This window comes from Talaromyces proteolyticus, assembly GCF_021365285.1.
Source record: "Talaromyces proteolyticus strain PMI_201 chromosome Unknown BGW36scaffold_12, whole genome shotgun sequence".
In the NCBI taxonomy this organism is placed as follows: Eukaryota; Fungi; Ascomycota; class Eurotiomycetes; order Eurotiales; family Trichocomaceae; genus Talaromyces; species Talaromyces proteolyticus.
Genome location: NW_025764288.1, coordinates 789705 through 816233, shown reverse-complemented (window position 1 = coordinate 816233; position 26529 = coordinate 789705). Strand labels below are relative to the sequence as shown.

The 26529-nt window shown below is 45.0% G+C and overlaps 11 protein-coding genes across 11 annotated transcripts; 5 read left to right on the top strand and 6 right to left on the bottom strand.

Moving 5' to 3' along the window:
* Positions 1-15: 15 nt before the first annotated feature.
* Positions 16-1443, top strand: BGW36DRAFT_431941 (amidohydrolase; the record flags this gene model as incomplete). Its single annotated transcript, XM_046221057.1, has 3 exons — positions 16-251; positions 306-413; positions 474-1443. The coding sequence occupies 3 exons, from the start codon at positions 16-18 to the stop codon at positions 1441-1443; spliced, it is 1314 nt and encodes a 437-aa protein (XP_046067483.1).
* Positions 1444-1636: 193 nt separating this feature from the next.
* Positions 1637-4037, bottom strand: BGW36DRAFT_465142 (uncharacterized protein; the record flags this gene model as incomplete). The annotated part of the gene is made up of 5 exons (XM_046222283.1): positions 3783-4037; positions 3160-3726; positions 2793-3109; positions 2678-2738; positions 1637-2632 (listed from the first exon to the last, which is right to left on the bottom strand). The coding sequence occupies exons 1-5, from the start codon at positions 3861-3863 to the stop codon at positions 1637-1639; spliced, it is 2022 nt and encodes a 673-aa protein (XP_046067482.1). The 5' UTR covers positions 3864-4037.
* A 233-nt stretch (positions 4038-4270) lies between these two features.
* On the top strand, positions 4271-6453 carry BGW36DRAFT_438990 (uncharacterized protein; the record flags this gene model as incomplete). Its single annotated transcript, XM_046221495.1, has 4 exons — positions 4271-4648; positions 4708-4802; positions 4861-5754; positions 5805-6453. Exons 1-4 carry the CDS (start codon positions 4604-4606, stop codon positions 6451-6453), a joined length of 1683 nt encoding a protein of 560 aa, XP_046067481.1. The 5' UTR covers positions 4271-4603.
* Positions 6454-6538: 85 nt separating this feature from the next.
* BGW36DRAFT_400681 (uncharacterized protein) lies at positions 6539-8120 on the bottom strand (the record flags this gene model as incomplete). The annotated part of the gene is made up of 4 exons (XM_046218656.1): positions 6539-6814; positions 6871-7656; positions 7713-8007; positions 8062-8120. 4 exons carry the CDS (start codon positions 8118-8120, stop codon positions 6539-6541), a joined length of 1416 nt encoding a protein of 471 aa, XP_046067480.1.
* A 584-nt stretch (positions 8121-8704) lies between these two features.
* Positions 8705-9945, top strand: BGW36DRAFT_431937 (Alpha/Beta hydrolase protein; the record flags this gene model as incomplete). Its single annotated transcript, XM_046221056.1, has 5 exons — positions 8705-9014; positions 9070-9177; positions 9228-9277; positions 9336-9772; positions 9825-9945. 5 exons carry the CDS (start codon positions 8705-8707, stop codon positions 9943-9945), a joined length of 1026 nt encoding a protein of 341 aa, XP_046067479.1.
* A 414-nt stretch (positions 9946-10359) lies between these two features.
* On the bottom strand, positions 10360-13432 carry BGW36DRAFT_419853 (putative 3-isopropylmalate dehydratase). The gene is made up of 4 exons (XM_046219478.1): positions 13121-13432; positions 13032-13063; positions 12905-12979; positions 10360-12839 (listed from the first exon to the last, which is right to left on the bottom strand). Exons 1-4 carry the CDS (start codon positions 13218-13220, stop codon positions 10731-10733), a joined length of 2316 nt encoding a protein of 771 aa, XP_046067478.1. The 5' UTR covers positions 13221-13432; the 3' UTR covers positions 10360-10730.
* Positions 13433-13857: 425 nt separating this feature from the next.
* On the top strand, positions 13858-15717 carry BGW36DRAFT_388203 (dihydroorotase, homodimeric type). The gene is made up of 8 exons (XM_046217203.1): positions 13858-14093; positions 14199-14456; positions 14520-14540; positions 14615-14902; positions 14953-14971; positions 15021-15091; positions 15151-15214; positions 15277-15717. Exons 1-8 carry the CDS (start codon positions 14052-14054, stop codon positions 15621-15623), a joined length of 1110 nt encoding a protein of 369 aa, XP_046067477.1. The 5' UTR covers positions 13858-14051; the 3' UTR covers positions 15624-15717.
* A 117-nt stretch (positions 15718-15834) lies between these two features.
* Positions 15835-17593, bottom strand: BGW36DRAFT_349334 (DUF895 domain membrane protein). The gene is made up of 4 exons (XM_046213290.1): positions 17346-17593; positions 16236-17280; positions 16077-16173; positions 15835-16010 (listed from the first exon to the last, which is right to left on the bottom strand). Exons 1-4 carry the CDS (start codon positions 17467-17469, stop codon positions 15840-15842), a joined length of 1437 nt encoding a protein of 478 aa, XP_046067476.1. The 5' UTR covers positions 17470-17593; the 3' UTR covers positions 15835-15839.
* Positions 17594-18537: 944 nt separating this feature from the next.
* BGW36DRAFT_363716 (hexose transporter) lies at positions 18538-20795 on the bottom strand (the record flags this gene model as incomplete). Its single annotated transcript, XM_046214490.1, has 11 exons — positions 18538-18643; positions 18721-18810; positions 18871-19082; positions 19137-19348; positions 19406-19583; positions 19648-19797; positions 19856-19949; positions 20021-20181; positions 20257-20328; positions 20390-20529; positions 20594-20795. 11 exons carry the CDS (start codon positions 20793-20795, stop codon positions 18538-18540), a joined length of 1617 nt encoding a protein of 538 aa, XP_046067475.1.
* A 603-nt stretch (positions 20796-21398) lies between these two features.
* BGW36DRAFT_400675 (uncharacterized protein) lies at positions 21399-23173 on the bottom strand (the record flags this gene model as incomplete). The annotated part of the gene is made up of 7 exons (XM_046218655.1): positions 21399-21841; positions 21895-21928; positions 22000-22091; positions 22150-22512; positions 22571-22818; positions 22876-22995; positions 23046-23173. The coding sequence occupies 7 exons, from the start codon at positions 23171-23173 to the stop codon at positions 21399-21401; spliced, it is 1428 nt and encodes a 475-aa protein (XP_046067474.1).
* Positions 23174-23643: 470 nt separating this feature from the next.
* BGW36DRAFT_400674 (Six-hairpin glycosidase-like protein) lies at positions 23644-26230 on the top strand (the record flags this gene model as incomplete). Its single annotated transcript, XM_046218654.1, has 5 exons — positions 23644-23667; positions 23738-24214; positions 24267-24324; positions 24405-24981; positions 25048-26230. 5 exons carry the CDS (start codon positions 23644-23646, stop codon positions 26228-26230), a joined length of 2319 nt encoding a protein of 772 aa, XP_046067473.1.
* Between the last annotated feature and the right edge of the window lie 299 nt (positions 26231-26529).

Sequence of the window (26529 nt, the reverse complement as noted above, 5' to 3'; positions counted from 1 at the left end):
GACGACCAAGCAATCATGGCAGCGCCATATTCCATTCACACTTCGACACTATTCGACCCAAAGATAAAGGCATTTGTGTCTGATATCTCAATAACGGTTGACCCAGTATCCGGGCTCATTGTCGAAGTCTCCAAGCGGACACCAACATCCCTTGGGGCCTCTGTTCCTCCGGGAGATATCGACCTCCGAGGCAAAACCGTATTTCCCGGTTTTGTGGACGCACATACTCACATCTTCGTCCATTCTTACGAGTAAGGGAATATCTGTGATAATATAGCTGTTGCGCCTCTATTAAAAGTTCATAGGGAGCGTTCGTCCTTAGTTCAGAAGCGCGATGAGAGTATTGTTGAGCGAATAATTCGTGCAGTCAGCCACTGCCGGACGGCATTACTTTCTGGATATACAACCTACCGGTGAGGATCCATTTTCGCAAAAATGTGACTCATGTAGTTTGCCACTGCTAAGTAACTTAGTGATTTGGGATCTGAGTCGATGCAAGAATCTGACGCCCAGGTACGAGACTGCATTAACCGTGGCTTGATTCCCGGTCCTCGTTTATTTGTAGCTACTCGTGCACTCGCTAGCACTGGGTCGTATGAGCCTCGTACTGAGAACCACGCAAATGGTGTCTGCCTTCCCAGAGGAGGTGAAGTGATTGATGGGGTTGATGAGGCACAGAGAGCAGTTCGGCGCCGTATTGCAGCAGGTGCTGATATTATTAAATTTTATGCGGACTATCGACGACGAATGATGCGTTACCCACCCACTCAGCAACATCCATATATTCACAGCGCTTTACACCCTCCTGCGGAACCAAATCCTGACGTGCTTGTCTTTGCACAAGAGGAGATGGATATGATTGTGAAAGAAGCGAAACTTGGACAGATACCAGTGAGTTGCCATGCAAACACTTTAGAGGGAGCTATGATGGCTGTTAATTCTGGCGTCAATACCATTGAGCATGCATTATTTGGCAATAAGGAGCTATACGAGCTCATGATACAGAAAAATTGTATATTGGTTCCAACTCTGGCCATTTATGAGCGAATACATAAAGCTCGTTTCAAAGATATCCTCAATCAAACCAAGTTAGCTTACGAGCTCGGCGTCCGGCTCGCCTGTGGTGGAGATACTGGCACATTTCCTCATGGTCAAGGAGTTCGGGAGATGGAACTCATGATAGAGGCAGGTATTCCGTTAGAGGATGTTCTTGAGTCATGTACAATTGGAGGGTGGGAGGCTTGTGGTAAAGATTTGTGTGGTATGCGCTTTGGTTGGTTTCAGAAGGGAGTAAGGGCAGACATTGTTGCTCTTCAGACAGACCCTCGCGAAGACAAGTTCGCATTAAGGAGTGTGGATTTTGTAATGAAGGACGGTGTTGTATGGAAACAAGACGGTAAAGGGGTGGGAATATTTGCTGACGACCACAAGTGGGATCAATGACGAAAATTAACTGAGTTGTCATTCTCAAGTCTAGAATTCCACTAGTCAACGAAAATGATACATGATTACACCAAGAGTACAGTCACACAGAAGATCTCAAGGCTAGGTAAAATATTTTCTCCATCTAGTTAACCAAAGATTAAAACGTCTAAAGTATGAGGCAGTTTCATGTTGAAATCGAGGTATTCGGTATTTAGCTTTCAGATAGTGAAGTCAGGATTTCTTCTATATCTGTTGCGGAGAAGTCTAACACTGGGGCATTTCCAAACTCTCCATTATAAGCGTTAGGGAATATCGAAGAGCTGTCTTGTAGAACCAAAGAGGGATCCGGTAAACTGGGGATAAAATATGCGGCATCAAAAGCAGAAACTGCGACGTCGGGTTCTGTCGGTTGGTCATTCAACACAGTATGAAACTCGTCTCCAGGTCCTAATGCTGGATGTTGAATAAAGTCATTTGCTGGAACTTGTAGGTCCAAGGGGAATGGCGAGAAGACTGAAAGCTTATGAAGCTTCTGTTTGATCTCGTAGAAAATAAACCCATCAATTGTTCCACCAACTGACCACTGTTCTAATATCTCTAAGACTGTGAAAGAAATCGATTCTAGAGCAGAGGCATGCGGTGTAATATCTGACCAGCGATTCGAAACCTTCCAAAGAAGTGATGGAAGCTTTGGTATATATGTAATCAAAGTAGTGATATTTTCACCTCCGAGTTGTGTGCGTTCTTGACCTACAAATTCCATCCCAGACACGATTGAGGCCAGAAGGCAAACGCCTGACTCTACAAGATAGTAGGCTGCATGCCAAAGATAGAAAAGTTTACCCTTCTGGTCAAGAAAGGAAAACTCTTTGATAAGAGCCAAAGACGATTGGAATGAGGTCCTGCACATCTCCTCCGTAGGGCTTGGAAAGCGGGGAGAAGGCCGATTAAGCCTCAGGATTTGGCATTGGAAGAGCAACTCATGAAACTCGATTCTTTCAGTAAGAATGATATTTTGGCGGATAGTCTGATGCCATTCCTTGAGACGTTCGTGTATGCGTGTGAACCACTGATCGAACGAAGAACCCCATAACGTGTCTATAGTGGCGATGGACGGATGATACATGGCCAATGTGATTTCAGTTTCAATCTGCCGCAGTAGCCAGACATGAAGAGTCTGATATGATTGTGATTCGAAATCTGGGAACTGAATTCATGAGTTTCCGCTTTTCTACTGGGGAATAAACATTACCCTTGCTGTTAACGCGGATTTTGGCCATATAAATGGTCGACAACGAACCGTGTTGACTGCACTAGCCAAGTTTAGACGGTCAAGTTCAGTGATACACTTAGCAACGGTTGCTTACGAGTCAATGCTATATGCGTTCCAAAAGAGCCTTCTTCGAGTATTAAGCTCTTCTGGTTTTAGCTCTGTCTTTGCTGACGGAGGCAATTCATGGTGTAATCCAAGTTGCAAACATAGTCTCGTAGCGGCAGCAGCGCATTTGCTGCAATCGATATCTTTTGGGCTTAGAAACCCGTAATGAGCAAGCAGCTGCAAGGATTGTAACCACTCCCATGTATTTGATGGCCCCAGTTCATCGAGCTGATTCACAGCCGTATTCCAGAAAACAGACGTTGCTTTTGCTGCCCTTTTTTTATCGCTTTGTATAAGCGTGTTCATCTGGAATTTCATTACTAAAACATCAATATTGTGAAATCTAGGGAACGAACACTGATAGCTAATGTGATATTGACACAGAACTTATCGAAAGCAGAAGGCTGTGTATCATTGTAAACCCTGTTGCATGCCTTGTACAAGTCCGGCTCTTCAATCGCTGGGTATTGTGGGCGGTATGTCGCACAATAATGATTTAACAGCACATTAATGATATGGCGAGGAATTGAAAAGAGCGAACCAGGAACGTTCCCTCGTTCCTGGGGTTCTACAACCCTTGTATTTCTCGGAGCTGGGTCGTTGAGATATGGTACAGGTGAATGGGAGAGGAAAAATGCTGAAGCAAGCGGAGGGGACTTTGTTTCTTTTTGAGGGGGAAAACTGGGCTCTAGGATAGCCATTGCTAGGGAGCTGGTGAGTGTTTCCACCTTTTCCCTTGCAATATCAGACACATTCCTGGGCTGATCGTTGACACGACCTAGCTCGATTTCTAAACGAGCTACCTCCTGCTCTAGATGTGAGACAGCACTTCGTGGCTTATCTACCCCATGAATAGGATCGAAGCCCAAGCAGGTTGCACCTGCTTTCGAACAAGCACCACAGATTGGATACTGAAAGTCACACTAATAGAGCGGTTAGCGGAATCGATCTCCTAGGATTGATCAAACAGATTCCTCACTCGTATCTTCCTCCCGCGGCAGCGTGCGCATGCTTTACTATGCCGACGCTTTCCCAACCGATTGGGTGGATGAGAACTCATGATCCGAGTTGGGTGAGCAAACTTTCTGATGCTAGACGAGGGATTTGCATCGGTCTTAGGCACTCCTCCGTCCCTCTTCTACAAGCCTGTGTGATCGACCGAGCGTAGTAACATATAGATTAGTAATCGCATAGGCGTCCGCAGAAATAGCGCTGAGAGTGAATAGCCTCTTCCTTTTGACTATAGAAGATATCTTCAAGATGTAAATAGCCTACCTCGCCTAGCCGGGCCTAACCGAACTTGTCCCAAATCTAATGGGCACGGCACCTTGCCACCGACGATCTGGAATGGAAAACGCTGGAATTGACTTACCCCGCGTTCTGGGAACGTCCAGAACCTAATTTCCGCTCGCGTTAATATTATTATTTGTATGACTGGAAAAGACTGGAAAGAATACCGACTCAGTTCTTGAGGGAAACCATCCCCCCTTGTCCCGTAGTAGATATAATCGGCATTTCTCATGGCAAACTATTAGAGCTCAGATAGCCTAACACCAGCCGACTGGCCCATTTCATTGATTTAGATTTCTTATCGGGTCTAGTTCTGGGTTCACCCAACATTAACTAAGGATGATGTCGTTGAGACTCGTTAGCTCGTTGGCCAGCCAAGATAACCGACAGTTCTGAATAACCCGAGCCAATAAGCTCCGGCTTCTTTTTGAAACTCACCTTCTAGCGCTGTATGATCTCGTTGCTCGAAACAACCCTCCTCGCCATAGATTATTGCCTCTGCTACGCGCGATGTCTGACCAGATATGTATTAGATGTCGCAAGAGAAAAATCAGAGTGAGCCATGTCTTGATTATGATCTTGAATCTGAATTCATGCTAATCACTCGCCTATAGTGCGATCTACAGCTGCCGTCATGTAAGAATTGCAAGCTCGCAGACGTCGAATGTCTGTTCTGGGATGACTCTCTCGGTCAGAAGATTCCATGCAGGTTCGGCAATATGGTTCCGTGACCTATTGTCCCCGTCACTGATATATGTTGTGCCTAGCTATCTTCATTCACTTCGCCAGAAAGTCCTGGGCCTTAAAAGTCAAATTGAAACTGCCCAGGAACAATGTCGTGGGAGTTCGAATGATTTGAGAGCGAATGTCGAGTCTACACAGTCCCTAGAGTATAGTTATCATCTACGCACTTCAGATTGTGTCAATCTCAAATACCAATCACGTCAAGCCTACCTTGGTCCAGGAAATTCGGCTCGGCTTATAGAAAGGCATTTAAACGATGCCATTCACTGGCATCTCGTTAACAACATACAATTACCAAAGAGCCTACTGCCCGATGAAATTTCTCAATTCCCGTTCCTTCAAGAGATGGCACCTCATGACAGCAACCTTCTCTGGCCATATTCACTGACATCTGACCAACGGAGATCGGAGCTTCATTCACTTGTTCCACCTTCCACACAACGAGCAATAATCGAACACTACTTCGAGACTGTATCACCAGAGTACACGCTATTGTCTCCTGCGCAAGAATCGATGCTACGAGGTCACGAAAATCCTCTTAGATGGAGCAGCATGCATAAAAATGACCCAGGTGCGATGGTTGTCAGCATTGTCTTCGCTATCTCAGCTGCACTCATCACTAGAGATTTAGATCCAAGCTTGTCCTATGTGGCAACGCACTGTAGAGAGGATTTGCATAAAGTGCATCAGAGAGTTGTATCTCCTATGGACCCAATAGAGGCACCAAAGAGGACTTGTATGACTTTATGTGGCCTCGTTTTGTGCGAATTAATCTGCCCAGTTTCAGGCAAACTATGGGATTTACTTGGCAGAGCCATCTCTACTTTGGATCATCTCCAGGAAGCCTATAGAGTTATAAATACAGAACTAGACGAAGACTTTTGGCGATTAGAACGTTCATTGTTGAAATTAGAAAGGTAAGTGTTCATGTTTACTTTCGGGACATGTGTCTCATACCGCTCTATAGTTGTGTTGCCTTACATCTCCGACGCCCTTCTCACTTCTGCGAAATAAGACTGTGGCACTACCTTGATGATTTCTCGACGTCTAATAATATGTCAAATGAGCTAAAGATTATGAGTCATCTACATAATATAACTCAACGGTTTTTTACACTGACTTTCTATTCAGAGAGATTGTTTGAGAAACTTATTCCTCGGCCTTTGCAGATAGACTCTATAGATTCGGATATTGATATCCAATCTGCAACACTATACGCCGCTCTACATCCGCTTTTTACCACTACGAACGTTTGGTCGACCGGGAAATTGGAAGGCCATTCGTTCAGACTCTTCCATATTATAGCAAGGTCTGCCGCGACAATCATTACGCATATTGCCTATCTTAACGAAAAAAATAAGATTATCAGCATTTGGATGGCAGCTGAGCGAGTTCTTGAACTTGGGGTTGTTTGGGCTGCTTATTTATTGTACCAAAAGACTACCACAACATCCTCAGAAAAACATATTTATTCAAACATGGGAATGAGCACTGCAATTAGTCCTATTTTGAAGGTATCAGCTCTATTAGCGTCTTTCAACGCACGTTGGAAGAGGGGTTCCGCATACGTGGCTGTCTGGGAAACATTCGTGGAATTACTCTGGAATATGCTCTGAAATTCTAGAACAGGATATATCCTTTCAAATACATTCATGTCCCTAGCACAATGTTATATACGCATATTTTCTTACTAGTATTTCCTCAGTCAGAGGGATCTTCCCCCTTTATATCAATGCCCTCGGCTGCGCGAATAGGCTGATCATGATTCTCAACAACGTGCTGTGGTAGGACAACCCCTTCTTCGCCAACAAGGTACTGTGTTTGGGTGACTTGGGTTGTAACGAAAAAAATGAATACAAGCACACCACAAGCATAGAAGGCGAATATTACACCTGCCTCTTTAATGTATGGAACATCGGTTGAGTCTACACCAAAGCAAATCGTTTCACCGATAGCCAAGAAGCTACGGTAGGCACCCTGGGGGATATCAGTTAGAGGCGATGAAAGATGGCCAGGATTAGACACGATCTTACTGCGTAGTTTGCCGAAGTTTGAGGAGAATTCGTCATGCAGCCGAGGAAATAGAGAATAATGTACTGAAAAAGTGAGCTAGATACCCAGTTCATCATAAATAAGACGAATATAGGAGCAAATCCATCACTAGTCCAGTCAAGTGGTGTAGACGGTGGATTGTGGCGATCGTAGTCACGGACGCGTATGATTTCCCAGATCCAGGCCGCCATTAATGGAGTGCTAACGGTTGCGAGGCTGATAAGTGCCCTTTTTCGGCGAGACAATTTCTCATAGTCCAAAATCTTTTGGAGGACGAAGCCGCAGGGAATTTGAAGAGCGACGGCACAGAACGATAGGAGAGATCTCGTCCTCAAATTATTGTGAAATGCGTTGACAGACCCTCCATACACAAGGAAACATTCAGAAGGGAGAAAAGCTGGAATCATGATTAAAAGCTTCCAGTCTCTGAAAATATTGAGGTTTGCTTTGAGTTCTTCCAAATAACCACGAGACTTGATTGTAGTGACTTGGGTGCCGTCTTCTCTTATTACTTTCGAAGCAGGTCTCAAGGCGAGGGCAAGTATACAGCTAAGTCCCATCATGGCCAGGATGAAGACATACACTGCCAATGGAACTCCCGTTGCTTCCTTGGAGTGCCGATTAATTATAAGAGCAACCAGACCCCCGACAGCTGCCCCCGTAGCCTGAAGGTTGACTGACATGGCAATGAATGATCCTCGTTCTTTTTCCTCGGAGTAGGATATAGAAATAGACGACATGGTCACAAATATAAGGCCCGCGGAAATCTTTTTGAACGTCAATATATCATAATTATCAGTACTGGGCATTGGTATAGACTTGCTCCAATGGCGACGCCTCCAAATATTGGGAACCATTCATGGTCAGTCCGGTCAAAATACCAAAGGCCACCAACATAGAGCATATACCCAATGATACCCAGTATACTTGTGATAGTGGGCCCAAAGGTATTCAGCACACTGCCTCCAAGAGCTGATGAGACAACAAACACTCCACACAGCAAGGCGTTCACCACTTGAACCATTTGGGCCGAGTTGGGACGGCCACCACCAGCTCCGAGTAAATTCAATGCCTGGTAAAGTCCGACCGTCATACCCACAATGGTACCCGCTATGAAACTAATAAAACATCGGTAAGATAAGTTATTAGATGCCTAGAATCATGCTACGTACTTTTGCCAGTAGGGAGAACGTAGACAAGGTGGTGGGAATGACGAAACCCTGAATGCCATTGTGAGATTTGCTCTTGGGCTAATTGATGCATGCGATATCTGTAGAAGAGAAATTATTTTAGAAATATGCCCTTTTTAGGCCAGTTGACATGCCTTTTTAAAGATTTTTAAATTGCTGAGGGATGTGAGCCGTATAGTCTTATCGGTTAGTATATCCGCTATGATCATGTTTGGAGAGGCGATAGTGGTACATAGGCGGAAGTTAGCGATGCGATGAGTGGACATCGCGCTCAAGTCCGTGAATTTAAGGAAATTGCCCTAAGCCTTTATAAATTGGCCGGCATCTATTGGCCAATTTTCCCCGCAAAAAGGGCCCATGTTAAACATATTCATACGAGGAGCAGCCAAGCGCGGAGAAGAGCGACGAATATGGGCTCCAGTCGGGGAACTACTCTCTATAAAGTAATTGACCACAGTTGATTCGACGTTGAGGTCTAAAGAACCCAGCTCTCTGCATTTTTGGACAAAGTGATGACTCAATCAAGCAATAAGAGTATGAGGTACGTGTATTGTATAAAAGGGATTCCGCGTACCGCTCATAAGTGTTGAGGCTTGAGCCAGCTAACTTCAATTCATAATCCAATATGGCCACTTCCAATAAGGTTGTCAACCCAATCGATCCGGACTTTCACGGGTATCTTGATCCCGATTTCATTGAATACTACAATACAAGACTCGCTATACGTCCTGCAACTGACCAAGTGGTCTTCGCCGACGTTCGTAAAAACCCAGAAAGGTTCCGAGGAAACTGGTGCCGTGACTTCAGCGATCAGCCTCGTGTAACGACTTTCGAAATCTCGTCAGAGGATGGCACTAAATTCAAGGCACGGAGCTACCACCCTGACCCCGAAAGGTATGGCCCGGGGCCGTATGCAGTTCACATAAATTATCATGGTACTTTGTTGCAAATATTATCCCTTCCACCTAATGTTGACTAAACAGTTTTAAGGTGGGGGTTTCTGTTTCGGAGACCTCACAGAAGATGCTCAATGGTGTATGCTGATGTGCGCAAGAGTGGGAATTATTATTGTTGATGTTGACTACCGTCTCTGTCCAGGTAAATTGCCGTGCGTCAATATCCAGAAGTATTAAACTCACTATACCTAGAGAGCAGATATGGAAAAGGGATTGAAGATGGTTGGGCCGCGCTGAAATGGGTAGGATCATTGTCTTCAGTAATAATAATGATTTGATCTGCTAAGCGCAATATCACAGGTTTACACACACAGCAAGGAATTAAACTCCCGTCCCGGTTCCATCTCAATTGGTGGAGTGTCTGCTGGTGCCTTCATGAGTTGCGTTTACCAACACATGGCCCGCGATGCAGGCCTGAAGCTAAAGCTAGCAATCCTTTGTGTTCCCACGGCACAGAGCCGTACAACATTTAACCAACCGGAAGACTCGGGTTTTTTATCATATATCGAGAACGCAAAAGCACCTTGCCTAAATTGGGGGCGCTTAATGTACCTCAGAGATGTGGTTGGCGATCGATCAAAAGTTCCAAAGTTATGGAGTGAGCCACTTCATGAAGAGAACTTTGCGGGAATATGTGATACTTTCATAGCAACTGCTGGTGCAGATCCAGTGAGGGATGAAGGCGAGGCGTATGGGTTAAAACTTGTGAAGGCAGGTTGCAGGGCCACTTTCCGACGGTTGGCTTCTTCCTCGAATCATGAAAAGGGGATGATTACTGACGTTTCAAAGATACACTGGTGTACCTCATACTTTCCAGCACATGGGTGAGCTGGAGAAGACAAAATTATATAACGAAGACACCTGTCTAGCTCTGAAGAGTGCACATGATCCTTCAGATGTTCATAAGTAAATTAGAAGCTTAACGAACGACCACCTGGGCAGAAAGTACGGTAGATATGGTGAAAGTATACAGAAGGAAAGGATCCAACACGCAAAAACTTCTCGTGATACCAACATTCCTCATTTTCCGGTAGGTCCTGACCCCCCCAAACACCTGGTTGGTCCTTTAAGAAGCGGTGGGAAGAGTTCCCGGTGCGTTTTTATCTAGGGGCTGAAAAATCATAAGGGTCTAGAATTAGGGTGTTAAGCTATTTTTCAAGTTATAAAACTGGTGTTTATACTAAAAATCTCTTTTTTTTTGAATTTGGGAACAACTTACAAGAATATCTTAATATACGCACAAAGATATTCACGCCCGCTTTCCCCTTCACAACTAGGCAAATACAGTCAATATCATCAACGATATGCTTAATGTGACGAAACTCCCAGTAGCGGAGATAGTTGTAGCTCTGCTTGTATCATTGCTTTCTAATATCGTGATATTGGCCTGAGCCTATAATTTACAAATAGGAAAGTCAATTAAGCAAAATCAGTTGACTATGTTATCATTATCATAACCTATATAATTGCTTATCTCTCCATTTGACTGACTTCATTCCACCCATCCCTTGCTCATACTTGAGCAAGAAGATAATGCACGACGTATAATAGCAATATAAAATAAGGATTTGTCATCATCCAAGACATAATAAGTACCCGAAAATGCGAACATAAATGACGGTGTGAATTGCATGATTGATATAAGTGCAGAACAAATCAAAACTGAATTATATATTAACCACACTTTTGTGGGATTTACCACTCAAGTGGCTCGGTTTTAACGTCCCCACGATTTGTTTTGGGAACTGGTGCGGCTTCGACCTTGGTAGCACCACGTCTGTGGTGCTTCAAGTAGCCGCTGCCATCCAGCCAGGGAGTCTCAATGGTTCGCTTTGTTTCGAAGGTACGGATCTTGTCCTCCATTTGGAGGGTAAGGCCGATATCATCGAGACCGTTGACCAGGCAATGTTTGCGGAAGGAGTCGACTTCGAAGGGAGCGAGTACATTGCCGGCAGAGTCACGAATGACTTGGTTGACGAGATCAACCTCGACCTCCTTGCCAGCCTTGGCCTCAGCAGCGATCTTTTGGAGACCGACTTCATCGTCAAGAGGAATAGGCAACATGCCGTTTTTGAAAGTATTGTTGAAGAAAATGTCGGCGAATGAGGGTGCGATAACACATTTAATGCCAAAGTCGAGCAATGCCCAGGGTGCGTGCTCACGAGAGCTACCACAGCCAAAGTTGGGGCCAGTTACGACGAGGATTTTGGAACTGCGATAAGGCTCTTTGTTGAGAACAAAATCTGGGATCTCGCTGCCGTTGTCTGGGTTGTAACGGAATTGATAGAAAAGAGCACTTCCAAGGCCAGTGCGCTTAATTGTCTTCAAGAACTGCTTGGGAATAATAGCATCAGTATCGACGTTAGCACGATCCATGGGTGCAGCAATGCCCTTGAGCGTGGTGAATTTTGGCAGACCTGCGGCAGAACCGCTGGTTTTATTGTTGGCGTGGGGTTCGTTGTCCTCGGGAATGTCGAGGATGCGTTCAAGATCGCTCTCGGTGTCGACTTCTTCTATCTCTGGTTGAATAGAAATAGGTGCAGCCTTTCTTGTGGAAGAAGAAGGTTGAGCAATGTCGCGAACGTCAGTAAGCTTTCCAACGATAGCGGCGGCAGCGGCCATGGCCGGTGACACCAAGTGAGTTCGACCAAGGGCTCCCTGACGACCTTCAAAGTTACGATTCGAAGTGCTGGCGCATCTCTCGCGTGGGGAAAGAATATCAGGGTTCATACCCAAGCACATGGAGCAACCAGCTTCGCGCCATTCGAAACCAGCGTTGGTGAAAATCTTATCAAGACCTTCAGCTTCTGCTTGCTTTTTGATGAGGCCTGAGCCAGGGACGATCATAGCGCGCTTGATATTTGATGCGACTTTGCGTCCTTCCACAATTCTGGCAGCGGCACGCAAATCTTCCATCCGTGAATTCGTGCAAGAGCCAATGAAAACCTTGTCCAGTTCAATATCCTTGAGAGGGGTACCGGGGGTGAGACCCATGTATTCAAGAGCGCGTTTGCAGCTGAGCTTGCGGTTCTCATCTTCAAAGTCGTCTGGAGATGGAACAACACCAGTGATGGGGAGGACATCTTGAGGAGAAGTGCCCCAAGAGACCGTAGGAAGAATGTCTTTGCCATCAAGGACGACTTCGATATCGTACTTGGCACCCTCATCCGAGCGCAGGCTAGTCCAATAGCTCACAGCCTTCTTCCACTCAGCACTGTCATACTTGGGTGCCAAAGGACGGCCCTTTAGGTACTCGAAAGTGATCTCATCAGGGGCCACCATGCCGGCACGAGCACCACCTTCGATTGACATGTTGCACATTGACATACGAGCCTCCATACTTAAGCTACGGATAACTGAACCGCAGAATTCAATGACACATCCAGTACCACCGGCAGTACCAATGACGCCAATGATATGAAGAACAACGTCTTTGCTAGTGACACCTGGGTGTAATTCTCCATCAACCTGCACGCGCATGTTTTTACTCCGTTTTGTCAAGAGAGTCTGAGTAGCAAGCACATGCTCGACTTCACTAGTTCCGATACCGAAAGCGAGGGCACCGAATGCACCATGTGTAGAGGTATGGCTGTCACCACAGACAACAGTTGTGCCTGGCAGGGTAAAACCTTGCTCAGGTCCGATAACGTGCACGATACCCTGGCGGTCATCGTCCAGACCAAAGTATGTCAAACCGAACTTCTTGACGTTATCCTCAAGCGTCATACACTGGACGCGAGAGTCCGCCTCTTCGACAAAGGTTTCGACATTCTTGAAATTTTTTCGTGGTGCTGTAGGGATATTCTAGGATGGAAAAATCCGTTAGTTTCTGCGCGGTAAGGGGTCACATATTGCATTTCAGTACGTACGTGATCAACAGTAGCTAGAGTGCAATCTGGTCGGCGAACTTTTCGGCCGGCATTTTGCAATCCTTCAAATGCTTGCTAGATCCTTATCAGCTCTGTGTTGGCCTTATGCAGGTGCGGGGCCAATTACCGGTGATGTGACTTCATGGACCAAATGTCGGTCTGTTTCGATAATAGTCAGCAAGGATGGTAGTAAGCAGCATGAGGGCATGGACCGACCAATATATAACAGAATAGTGCCATCGTCTTGCTCGTTGACGATGTGGTCTTGAAAGACCTTGTCATATAAAGTCTTGGGCTTCTTGTCGGCTCCAGGCATGATGATTGTATACGACGTAATCGATTCAATCAACTTCACAATCCGATTTACGCGTTTCGAGAAGGAAAAAAAAGGGTAATACAAAAAGACAGGCCCGTACAAGGCGAATAGTTATCTGGAGGAAAATGAAAAGCAGGATTCATGGGTATGCAACGTTGATATACCAGCTTCCAAACGCCTTCTCTAACCGATTCCTGAGGGGCTTTTGTGGAAGGAAGCCTCCGATTTTGCTCCGATACTCCGTCAGCAGAAAACTGCACGATCCTATTGGCTGTGCGGCGGCCGACATCAGCTGGAGGCCGACATCGGCTCCGAGCTGTGCTACGCACCTGGAGCACACGTGACTCCTCATCAGGCATGCCATATTTACAACTGAGGAACAGACTCTTGAAATACCAGTTCCTCGTGTTTCTTACTCTCTCCTAGTCTAAGTTTAATGGAATATGTTAAATAATGAAATGACATCATCAGTGCATATAAGTAGAATCCCCCAGCTCGATGTTATTGAAGTAGATCTCCAGCCAATCGGCGTGCATGTAATAAATCACTGATATCAGCAGAAGTCACGTGCAAGCGCAGATTGAGAGATGCCAAGACACCCCACGCTGGCTGGCGATCTACAAAATTATTATAGATTTGCTTGACGATATTAATCGAATGGTGATAATAATTGTGCTTCTATCGCAGGACTAGAATATTAGGCAGAAAGGCAAATTCCATTTGAGTAATCGACTCTGCTGCATTTAATCGACCATTGAGTCTCGCATTACTTTTATTAATATTTTTACCACCAGATAATCCCATTAATTTTGACAAAAGCAAATCGTCAATATGCAATTGAAGAATATCACATCAATTGATCTTCCGCCTACGGTATGGTATTCTGGAGTTCCTCCCTGACTTTTTCAGCTTTACATTTTTCCGTTTTGCAATATTCCTCGCCTAAGTAAAGTATGGGTCACTGACTAGATAGCCTAGGCGGATATGCATGTCCATCTCCGACAAGATGCCATGATGGAACTCTGCACCCCTTTGGTAGAGCAAGGAGGATGCGACACCGTCTTCGTTATGCCAAATCTCACACCAAAAATAGGAAGTGTCTCTCAGGCACTCGAATACCACGAAAAATTGAGCAAGATCGCTCCCAATGTCAAATTCCTGATGTCCCTCTACTTACACACCGGATTGAACGAGGAAGAGATTGAAAAGGCAGCTAAATCAGGCGTCATTTATGGGGTATACATACCTAAAAACACTGCATATACCAAAGTAACTAGATGAAGCTAAACTTTTCAACAGGTCAAATTTTACCCTGCAGGGGTACGTATCCAAAGCTAATCAGCCATCAAATCCGTATAATCAAAGCTTATCTGGAATTTCTTTGTCGTTAAAAGGTTACAACAAATTCTCAAGAAGGCGTCCTCGATATTGAGCAATTATATCCCGTTTTTGCAGCCATGGAGAAATACGACCTAGTACTGAATCTGCATGGTGAGATGATCAGCACTCCTGCTAGTGCCGTGGGAAAGCAGACAGACCCTGTTGTTACCGTTCTCAATGCTGAACCGCTTTTCATCCCCCAACTTGTCAAACTGCACAAAGCTTTCCCTAACCTAAGGATCATCTTGGAGCATGTTAGTACGAGGCAGGGATTGGAGGCTGTTCGTGCTTGTGGCCCGAATGTAAGATTTTTCAAGATCAGATCATCTGCTTTACAACTAACTCTTTTTAGGTTGCCGGAACTATTACAGGTAAGATTCCATTTGCACGTATTGTAGATATAATACCTGATTCAGATAGCACATCACCTTCATATCACCATTGATGATGCCGTGGGAGACGTGTTCAACTTTTGCAAACCGGTTGCAAAGGTAAATATCAAACATTCAATTATCTTAATACCAAGGAATAGACTAAATGAAACTTCCAGACCCCGGAGGATCGGTTAGCTTTAGTGAAGGCCGCTATCGAAGGATCCGGAAAATTCTTCTTTGGTATATATCACTTCCCGTCTCAAAGTACAGTGCAAAAGGAATAAACTCACTGTTTTTCACAGGCAGCGATTCAGCACCTCATCCTGTCCAATCTAAAAAAGGACCAGGGGCTACCGCCGCTGGATGCTTCACTCAACCATACGTTTCTCAAATAGTGATCGGAGCCCTCGAAGAAGCTATTGAACAAGGATGGATCAAGGAAGAGGACGTCACCCTTGAAGCCCTTGAGGGGTTTTTGTCTACCTTTGGGCGTAAATTCTACAAACTACCTGCCCAAACCTCAACTAAGAAGATTCGCCTTGAGAAAAAAGGTGAAAAGATTCCAGACATTATGAAATCGGCAAATGGGGCCGTTGAGGTTGTGCCTTGGGGACGGGGGAGGGAGATCCGGAGTCTGTCTTGGGTCTAAGTCTGGGACGTAGACATATCAAAAGTTGAATGTTAAATAGAATTTTAAAGTAAGTCGAGCGATTCCAAGACTTCGAGTAACGCTTATAATAAACTAGTAATATCGAAAGATACAATATAAACATCTCGATTTCCAACTTTGCCCTTCAATGGCGCTTATCCAAAAGCGACTCCCTATCTTGAAGACTTTGATTAATTATTCTATTAAGATACCGTATTACGCTACTTCGGCAGCTAGAGCTCTTTCGCGTTCAATTTTCAAATCCCCCTTGGTCACGCCAATGTCTTTGATGACAAGCCACGCTGGAATGAGAGCCAAAGCCCACAGGCCAAAGTTCAAATACACATTACCGACTGTAGCCATGATCGTGACACTGGAGAGGCCGTACTATTCGATCATTGTCAGCTACATGTTCTCCCTTTTCAAAAAGCCCTTGCAGAGCGGTGAACTCACACTAACAGCCTGGGCTGCAGACTCAGTACCGCGCAACAAACCCGCAATGCGGATTACTTCCTCCTCATCCTTAGCCAGGTTGCCAACAACGAAGTATCTGACAATGTTAGGGCAAGTCCTAGAACTCTGACATATAGGAGAATAACAGGAATAACTCACAGATATAGGTAATTGATCTGAAACCCAATAACCCAGAACAAAAACAGCGCAAAGGCTTTCCCGAACCCAGGACTCGACCAATCATATATAGGGTTGGTTTTACGGAAATTCGTGACTAACACTGTACCCCATAGCCACCATGCACCTTGCAGAGTCAGAACCACGAAGAAAGCTCCTCTAGCTCGTGACTTGAGAGAAAGTTGCTTTCTGTCTAGGAAAGCACCCAAAATATTTCCGGAGATCAATGCGACTACGCCTGACAAAAACGATCCCAACGCCCGTGCTCTGACGGAAAACCACAGATCTTCATACGTGAAAAAAACAGCCTCGCTGTATACAGCCTGCGAGATGAGTGGGACAATGAACAAGAAGTCACGTCGGACAAACAATTTTGCCATTTCTTTCAGCTCCGCAGTCCATTTGTGATTCAGAATCTTCAGTCGAACTGGTAGTCCGTCGGTTCTCTGGACTTGCTTTGGCTGCGAGAGCAGCAGGCCAACAAAAGGAGCTAATGCTTGCAGTGCAATAAAGAGCTCGAATACGCTATACGACACTTTTCCAGCAGTATTCTTCTTTGCGTTAATTCCTATGTTGACTGCTCCTCCCAGAATCTGGCCACCAACACGGAAACTAAGCCAAAAACCCAGGAAGCGCCCTTGATTATACGGCTCCGGATATGCGAGCGCAATAGCGGCTTCAGCCATCCAAAATATACCGGCTGACAGACCGCAGAGCGCGGCACCAAGCAGGACGAGCCACTCAGTTCCGTACCGATTATTCGTATACAGTCCAGCGGCAAAGGGGGCGTAACCGATTGTGCCCACTATGAAGGTCCATTTAATACCGATGTATTTAACGATGATACTTCCAGCGAAACAAGATAAAACCATCAGACAGAAAGTCAATGCGTTGGCGGCATTGACTAAGTAGGGTTTCTCGTTACCACCACCACCCAGTGAGTTCATCGCACCCCAGATTCCCGGGGCGAGGAAATTGCAGATGCCTAAAATAAGGGCATTATAGAAGGTGGACCGGTACCATTTCACTTTTTTTTATTATCTATTAGTTTGCTGGATCAAAAGAGCCACTGTAGAAGTATTTGTTTCTTACCTGGGTGTTTTTTCTTTTCACTACTCTCAATTGGGCTATCATACTCGGATTGAGGAGAGCTTGCTTGTCCAGTGATCTCCTCATTTTTCAGTGGATTTGCTAGATCCTTATCCGTTTCTCCCATTGTCGCGATTGCGATTGATGGTTCAATTATTGGAAATCTGAAAGCTGGCGATTGTATATGAATTGATATACTCCCAATTCAGAGAGGGCCAAAGGGAATAAATAGTATAAATCCCGAAATACTCTGTTAAGCTTTTGACAGGTTCCAGAAAAATTCAATCGGATATTTCTTTTGCAGGTGGCGTCACGTGTAACCCATTAAGCACGTATCCACGTAAACGCCAGCATACAGCGGAGTATAGATTACCATAGCTTTCTCTTTTAGCTTCTCAGCCACGAGCTTATCTTTCCTTCTTTTGACAAGACGGCACAACTCCGATGATGGAGAGGGACAAACAACCAATCGCCCACCAGGTCCTACCAAAATGATGCGAATTATACGGGTATACTTTCCCAAAAACGACTAAAAGCTGTTCTTTGACCAGCTACATGAGTTGACGTGATTGCGGTAATAAAAGTCTTAATATGTATCGTGATTGGTTATTGTGCATCAATTGAGTAAATCCCGAAATTACTGCCTTCACGTAAAGGGAGGGATGGTGATGGTGTTGTTTTCCACGCGGATTACGTGCTAGCACGGCATAGCGCAGATCAGCACTTAATGTTGCTATAATGGTATCAAAGGTAATTTGAATATCGTTATTACGAACATAAATACAGTCATTTATTTTACCAGACGTATTTTATTTGGCGCTATGCTCGATTTTTGTGATAAAGGAGGTCTGGATAAAGTTACAGTATTAGGGCTACGTGCCGCCCGGAGATGTCTTATGGTATTCATTAGTACATTTAGTGAAACACCGCTTTTAATTAATTAGCTGTTGAAATACTCTGCAGTAATGTGGTTTATTATTATCAATAGGAAATTGCCTAATATTAGCTATTCAGGTAATTGATTGATATTTCAAAGCTTGTTCACATCGGTCATGACTACTCTTCAAGAAAGTGGTTAGCCTCAATGAAATGCAATACGTAGTATAAATCCATCATCTCTTCCATATATTACACAGGCAAACTAGAAAGTGACTAAATGTTCTCAACAATTAGACCGTCACCACTTCCATAAATCTTATGCAGTGTTTGAGGGAGCCATTTCAATGTGCTCTTCACTTGCGCGTATCTGAACATCTGTGACATGATTCTTGAATTTACGAAGATTAACCTTTTTCTCGAAGCTGTTTAATTCGTAAACATAGTCAGATCACTTAACTCCCAGAGTACAGACGTAGATTGGGTAAGGATTTTAACTTACAGCTCGTCAATCTCTGCCGGCGTCCGACGCGTCACTTCCGGAAGAATAAACCAGGCTATAAGTACTGAAATAGAACCAGTAGCAGCAAAGCTACGAAACAAAGTCAGCTTCAGAATACGAGTTATATTATCATGTCTGTTGCTGTCTTACAAAAATCCCGTTTTGACACCCCATTTAGTGAGCGGTCCATTTATCATTATCGGCGTGCAGAAGCTGAACATGATGGCAATCATATTGGAACAGGCGAGGGACCACGCCGCGGTCTTCGCACGCAGTCGTTGCTGAGGAATTTCAGCTGCGTATGCATAGCCGATAGCCGAAGCGCCTGTAGTTGAGAATGTAGCAAGACAGGCGAAAAATATCTGCAGATTCGCAAAGTTTAGCTAGATACCATATCTAGGTAGTGATTGTCATACCAGGAGTGAACTCGTGGACGGCTTAGTGTAGTCAAAGCAACCAATTATTCCCAGACACAGAACGGACAAGACAGTGACTCCATAAGGATAGACTGTCAATGGTCGGCGACCGAATCGATCGGTGAGAGTGACAGTGAAGAACATGGAAAGAAGCTGAACACAGGAGAGAATGAGAGTAACCAGGAATGGATTATTGCTGCCGGCATATTGAACTGTATAACGCAGGTCAGCTCAACCATATTAAGACTTTAATTTGTTGCATCACATACAGAAATATGTAGCATATGTATTAAATACCGATAAACCGACAAATTGTTGGGTTATTTTCGGCCATCCTGCGATGATGAATCGGATCAGGTTTCGGCCACGGAAAACGGACCATGTCCCTTCCTCGGAATTTAGACTAGCAATATAACGCTCTTCTTCGATCGTATTACTCATGATACTCTATCAAAAAGTCAGCTTAAACCACTGGGAACCTTAGTGGGTAATATAACGTGGTTAGACGAACAATTTGTTCCTGGACATCATATCCCTGGACATTGCCATTGTATTTTTGTAAAACCTTTCTCGCACTCTCCATCTTCCCTTTGCTAACGAGCCACCACGGTGTTTCGGGGATGAAAACAAAGATGATGATAATAACACCTATCATTGCCCACTAGTACAAAACCCATTAGCCCTGCGGGCCCGAATAAGCCAACCTATTTCAAGCTTACCTGGGTATAAATAGGAGTCCGAAAGTCGTAGGGGCTACTGGCATTGAGCCTATTAAGCGCTACGGAAGCGAAAAGCTGTCCTACTACAAACCATCTAGAGGAGAAGTTACCAATTAGTAATTAACATAGTAGACAATGTGAAGGAAAGAAACCGAATTTACTCACAGACTATATGCATTGATGAAGAAACCACGTAATTGCGTTGGAGCGATTTCAGAAAGATAAAGAGGCATAGTAGACTGAAGCATGCCGACGCCCATACCAGAGAAAAGCTTTGCGACTAGCCAGTGATCCCAACGGGTTGCAAATGATTCGATAAAGACGCTCTGCACTCAAACCAGATGTTAGTTGTCCTATATTCAATAATAGAAACATAGAGGCTATAAAACACAATTTCTCACCACTACAAGCGTTAACCAGATAATGTATAGCGCGATTTTACGACCGAAAGCTTCGGTTGCATATTGAAGCAGCTGCCAATGTAATTGATTAGGAAAGGACATTATTTCGTCAGAGAAATATGTAGCAACATACGATTTGGCCGACTGTTTGACCAGCAGATTGGATTCCACCCCACGCAGAGACGTATGTCCCTTGAATAATCTTAGTCCCGGGGGCAGCCATTTGCCGGATAAACCCTTTATTCGAAACAACCCCACCGTTAAGATTAATTTCTAGTATTCACCCATTAGCATGATACTTTTCAAGAAAAGTCATTTGAAATGTAGATTATCATACGATAACCGTCGAGCGATGCACTGAATGCGGCCGCCATAGCTACAGCCCCCAGTAGCTTGTATTGGCGCACACTCTGCCAGATACTAAGATCGTCGACTTTGGACCGCATGAGCGGCGCTCCACCTTTGGTGACTTCATGGTCTTTAGTTTCTGTGCGAGCGCAGTGCTCGACTGTTTCTGTTTCTAATTTAGCCCGCTTCATTGTGAGAGTCTTAGGCGTGAGACAGTCGATGTGAAGTCGAATTAAAAACACCGGTTCTCCGATATCTGACTCACTCACTCATCAGAGAAGAGAAGATTTCAGGTCTTTATGGTTCCCATTAGCCATATTCGAGGTTCGCTTGGCAATTGTCCGAAAACCCTCACTGGTGTGGGGACCCCAAACTCTACCCCAGACTCATCTGACCCGTTCAATAGACGGCTCGATAGCCGTCGAGTCGACCGAGAAGTTAAAAGTGGAGCTTTGAATCAAGACCTTACAATATTCACATAATACCAACGTGCAGGTTTTAAGCTTCTGATCATGTTAAGTGAATGAATCAGTAGCTGCCGAGGCTTCTTGCTACCGGGTTCTTTTACCCCGAGTTTGGAAGTTAAATTTCTTGGATTTTCGGCTGATAATGCCGTTATTAGCCGTACTGAAGTGACAAATTACCCGACAGAATCCAGTTCTTACGTTGATCTGTGTTGTGCATCTATTTCATTGTATATTTTGGGCAGGATCCTGATAGTGAAACACTTGCTAACGGGTCTCCATTTCCGATTTCTCCTAAATATATCTCTACTAAATTCACTGCTCAGCCGTTCACAAATATACCAGCAAAGCTTCTGATGCCCCAACAGTAAAAGTTGCTGCTCCTGCAGAGACTGTAGTGCTTTCGGTTATTTTAGTGCCCTGAATAGAACAAGTTCCATTCGCAAATGTCTGACCAGCAACAGACGGATTTTGGCCGTAATCAACTCTGGAAGTCGAATACGGAGCTGTTAAACGTTTGGCTGTTACTATACCAGACGACAACCCTGACAAGGTGTATGTTTGAGATGGTCGTGTGCCGCTAGTATAATAGTCGGAATTGTACAACAAAACTCTGACTGGGGCCCCGGACTTGTAAATAGCATAAGCAGCATACGCGGATTTCTGGTCATCTAGCGGTGCGATCTGGTCTGCGTTGGCCAGAGCCATGGTTGCAAAGTAGGCACCGTAATAAGGTGAACCCATATCGTATCTACCCCACCAACAATACTGGCCTATTATACAAGAACAATTAGTAGCTATACATTGAGATGGAAGAACTTCTTACAGTTTCCTATAGTTCCTTGGTGGAAGTACAGGGCCTGCGTTATGTATAGTAAGTATTGAAAAGCTCAATATTGTATAAGAACGATACATAAAGCATGATACGCACCTCAGTGCCCAAAAGAAGGGTTTGCATCACATAGTCCAAGATCCAAAGTCCAGCTCCATAGGTTGGACTAATACCACCACCGCCTTGAGTGGCTAGAACAAAAAACTCTTCAGCCAGTCGCAATATAGGTAAAAGAGAAGCAGAAAGTACCTGAGTTGGTTTCCCCAAAAATATGGGGTTTATTCTTAGATTTAGCAGCAGAAACTTCCTTAGCAAAGGGCTCAATTTCCGAAGCAATGCCGGTGTGGCTCATCAGAAGAGACAAATTGGCCGTGCTTGCTGACTGCGGATAATTGTGCGAACAGTAGTCCTTGACGTAAGCATTTGTACCGCCCTCAGCAACAGTCAATCCAGCAATACTCATTGGCGAGGTGCCAAAGAAAACGCCGGCCGAAATAACATTCGACGCCGAGAGATTCCCACAAACTGCATCCTGCCAGCTTACCTCCGATGAATAGTCAGCTGAAGCAGTCCAAGACTCGCCGTCGGCGATCGGATCACTGCTAGTGAAAACTTGATAATATATGTTAACAAAGTACTAGGAGTATTGGAGACTCAAGCAAAAGCTTACAATTAGGCTCGTTGCCGAGCTCAATGGCATAGAGATTATCCATCTTGCTCTTAGCTAGAGCTGCAGCGGCGATTGTGTTTGACTGATTGTCTAGACGCCTATTAAGACCCAGGATTATATCACCACCGTAGGATGCTGCTATGGAGATGAACGATGGACCAAACGTGAGTGAGTCTGGCGCGTCACTGGGACTAGCGACCGTGTAGTTCACAGCGTTTGTAGAAGCTGCATCATATGTTGCGCGATCTCTAGTGACAGGTTGGTATAAGAAACGCATTTCATTTAACATATGCATAACTCCTTACTGCGTAGTTCCCCCAATTCTCAATGGTGGCCAAGTACCTGTCAAATCTTTCAGGTTTTGCAAACACGTGGTAGTCGCATCGACATCTTCCATGTAGGCTGGGAAGGCAAAAAACTCCAAACTGATGGGGTCAGCGCTCTCAATCCATTAACGAAGAGAGCATTTACCTACGAAACACCTACAGGCGCAGCAGAAAGCTGGCCACTTGCATTTGATGGGGGACTTGCTGGAACGCTGAAGCTCAGGCCCGAAACAGAGGTGATGTGGCCCACGAGGCCAAGAGAAAAAAGAAGAGCCATATCAAATCATCAACTAATGATTTCTAGATAGACAACGAAACAATAGTGACATTTCAGCCATTTTCCTTCCTAGCAGAGCAAGTTATTTATACGGTTCTTAATAAAGCTTGGAATCAAGCCAATGATGATCACCAACTCCACAGGGGACCGGGGGGCGATATTCCCCTGCGCAAGGCTGTTTCTTTTGATCAGTTATGCATTGATTGCACATGTTCATCTGGAGGGAGACCTTAAATTTTGACGGCAATAGAGGCCGCATGCTTCAATAGCCGATACCCAATTCGAAAGTTTATATACATTAATTGTGGGTTTCCCGGTATGAAATAACCCGAGATTCGGCCAATTCCCCGCGCAGCTTGGTCAACCTCACTGATGCGGCTGGAAGCATACAAAAAATCCGATAGCCTTCTGCAAGTGACTGTACTTTTTCATGCGAACTTTACTGAATTGCTACTTTGTTTGTAGCTACAATGGTGTCGCCCGAGGAGCAAAAAGTACGCGTCAGCCCGTCTTTCGCTAATTACTGTTATCCATCCTGTCACTGACCAGGCATATAAATTCTAGATAGTTAATGAGCTCCAGGCCAACTGGATCTGGACTCCCAATTGGGTTGATTCTTCTGACATCAACACTGCCGGACGAGTCGTCAAGTTCACGCGCAAATTCAGTCTTCCCAGTCGTCTGACGAAAGCACTGCTGCATTTTTCCGCAGATACGCGCTATAAACTCTATGTCAATGGCGCACGAGTTGCTGTGGGCCCATCTCGAAGCAGTCCTTTGATTTGGTACTATGATACTCTTGATATCGCGCCTTACCTGAATACAGGTGATAATGAAGTCGTCATCTTGGTCATCCGATACTTTGCGTCCTCACGAGGGGCAATGCCGTTTGAGAGGACAGCCATTCCAGGGTTAACTGTTGTTGGGAGAGTGCATGCTGAGACAACAGTCATAGATCTCAGCTCTAGTGAAGGATGGGAGGCTCAAGTGGAAAACAGCATTAGCTTTCCCATGGGCCTGGTGGATGATGTGTTTCTTCATGTAGGTTCTCATCTCTGCCGATACTAAGTAAAATCTCTCAAAAGGCCAACAGATAAGCGAACGCATTACTCCTTCTTCACCAAGCCCATCTGTCAAACCAATTACACATGGTATTAAAACGCTGAATGGGGACATCCCCCTTGGCGTCTGCGCCCACGCGCAATTCCCATGCCCGAAACGAGCCCGGTAGCTACCAGCGTTATCCGTCTTTGTGAAGGCGACATGCCTGTGGACAGTTGGAATACGTGGCTTTCTGGCAGCAAACCGTTGAGTCTATCCGGTAACTCTTCATATAATGTCGAGTTAAAGGCCGAAGTTCATTCTACAGCATTTGTGCGATGGGCCATCCAGGCCTCCAAGCAGACTCGGATCAGACTGAAAATAACGTACTCAGAGGGATACGAGCTTGAGCCTCGATCTTACCCCTTTTTTCGAACGAAAGCCGATCGATTAGACGAGACAGTGGGCCACCTGATTGGTCCATATGATGATGTGATACTGGATCTTCCAGCTAAACAAACAGTCATTTATGAGCCATTTTGGTTCCGCACGTTCCGCATTATGCGATTAGAGATTACTGTTGGATCTGAGCCCGTTGAATTGCTGTCTTTTGATGTCACCCAGATAAACTACCCATTGGCCGTGAAAGCCACCTGGAACGAACCGGAGGATGCAAATGGCAAGCAAATATGGGACGTGTCGATTCGGACAATGCGGAACTGCATGTTTGATGGATACTCTGACTGTCCATTCTACGAGCAACTTCAGTGAGTTGCTTCCAAACACTACACTTTCAACTTATAATAATGTCCACTCACACATAAAGAAAATAGGTACTCTGGCGACAGTCGCTCCGTCGGTTTATTCCATTATCTTCTTTCCGGCGATGACAGACTAATGCGACAAGCCATCACCAACTTTGCATCTTCCGTCACAACTGAAGGACTGACCCAATCACGATTCCCATCACACGTTCCACAAATAATTGCCGGATTCTCTCTATATTGGATTTTGCAGATCTGTGACCACCATCTTTTCTTCGGCGACACACGGTTTTCTCGCTCTTTCCTGCCGAGGATTGACGGCGTTCTTGACTTCTTCGACGCGCATGTCAATGATCAAGGTCTTATTAGCGGGCTACCCGAGGACGTATGGCAGTATGTCGACTGGGTGACAACATGGGGCGCAACAGACGACCATCCAGACAAAGGCGTCCCAACCTCTGGGCGGAAATCAAACTGTCATACATACTTCAGTATGCTCTATGCATACGTTCTCAAACAAGCCGCTAGACTGGTCCGCGAAGTTGGTCGACCAGGCCATGCAAGTGAGTACGAAGACCGAGCAGCATCGCTTCTCAGCGCAATCCGAAATCATTGCTACGACGGCCAGTTTTTCACGGATTCAACCGCCGATATTGCCGACGACCTGGCGTATTCCCAGCACTGTCAGGTATTCGCAATACTCTCTGGAGCCGCTGAAATACTAAATATAGAAGGCAAATCTCGTCTCCTGACAGAATCATTCTCGAATCCTCGCTTTTCAAAATGTTCGTATATGATGCAATTCTACGCTCTCAGAGCATTTGCACTTGCAGGTGACGAGGTCTACGAGGATTACTGGCAGCGCGTCTGGAATCCATGGCGAAAAATGCTCGAGAATAATTTGTCAACCTGGGAAGAGGATGATGTGCGGCAGCGCTCGGACTGTCATGCTTGGGGCAGTGTTCCTATCTATGAATATTGTACAGAGCTGGCGGGTATACACCCGATTGCACCGGGATCAACCAAAGTGCTCTTCAAGCCGCGTTTGCGGTTGAGCAACGCCGTGGATGCTAAAGTTGCGCTGGGGAAGGATAACCTTGCCAGCGTGTCATGGAAGATTCAGGACGGAGGTGAAAGGCGTGTAGAGTTACGCCTGGAGAGAGGTATTGAGGTACTGAGCCAGCTTCCTGGGGGTGAAGTGAAAGAGCATGGTATCGTGGATCATGTCGAGTTGATATACAAATCTGTTTGATGACGGTACATGAAGGTTTGAGCTAAATATCCGATTATTTTAAGATTCTAATATGTAAACAAAATAGAGGTTGGAGGCATGTTAGGGCTTCTTTGTATAGTGACTCATATTAACATCACTTAACCGCATACCACTCATTCACTCGTCTTTTAGACAGAAGCTTTTTCCCATACTGGTAGCCAAAATATTGATAAGCAATATCGATAGATATAAACTTATCGAGATGTTGAAGAGCTAACACTATCAAGTTGCATATGGGCTTGTTGAAAGTGGGGTCTGTATTCTATAGATGGCAACGA

Coding starts and splice junctions, on each gene's coding strand:
- BGW36DRAFT_419853 (XM_046219478.1), bottom strand. CDS start 13,220: ATGCCTGGAGCCGACAAGAAGCCCAAGACTTTATATGACAAGGTCTTT. Junction 12,980..13,031: donor TCCATGAAGTCACATCACCG/GTAATTGGCCCC, acceptor ATAAGGATCTAG/CAAGCATTTGAAGGATTGCA. Junction 12,840..12,904: donor CTCTAGCTACTGTTGATCAC/GTACGTACTGAA, acceptor TTTCCATCCTAG/AATATCCCTACAGCACCACG.
- BGW36DRAFT_388203 (XM_046217203.1), top strand. CDS start 14,052: ATGCAATTGAAGAATATCACATCAATTGATCTTCCGCCTACG. Junction 14,094..14,198: donor CAATTGATCTTCCGCCTACG/GTATGGTATTCT, acceptor TAGATAGCCTAG/GCGGATATGCATGTCCATCT. Junction 14,541..14,614: donor TCAAATTTTACCCTGCAGGG/GTACGTATCCAA, acceptor TGTCGTTAAAAG/GTTACAACAAATTCTCAAGA.
- BGW36DRAFT_349334 (XM_046213290.1), bottom strand. CDS start 17,469: ATGGGAGAAACGGATAAGGATCTAGCAAATCCACTGAAAAATGAGGAG. Junction 17,281..17,345: donor TGAAAAGAAAAAACACCCAG/GTAAGAAACAAA, acceptor AATAAAAAAAAG/TGAAATGGTACCGGTCCACC. Junction 16,174..16,235: donor CAGATCAATTACCTATATCT/GTGAGTTATTCC, acceptor TAACATTGTCAG/ATACTTCGTTGTTGGCAACC.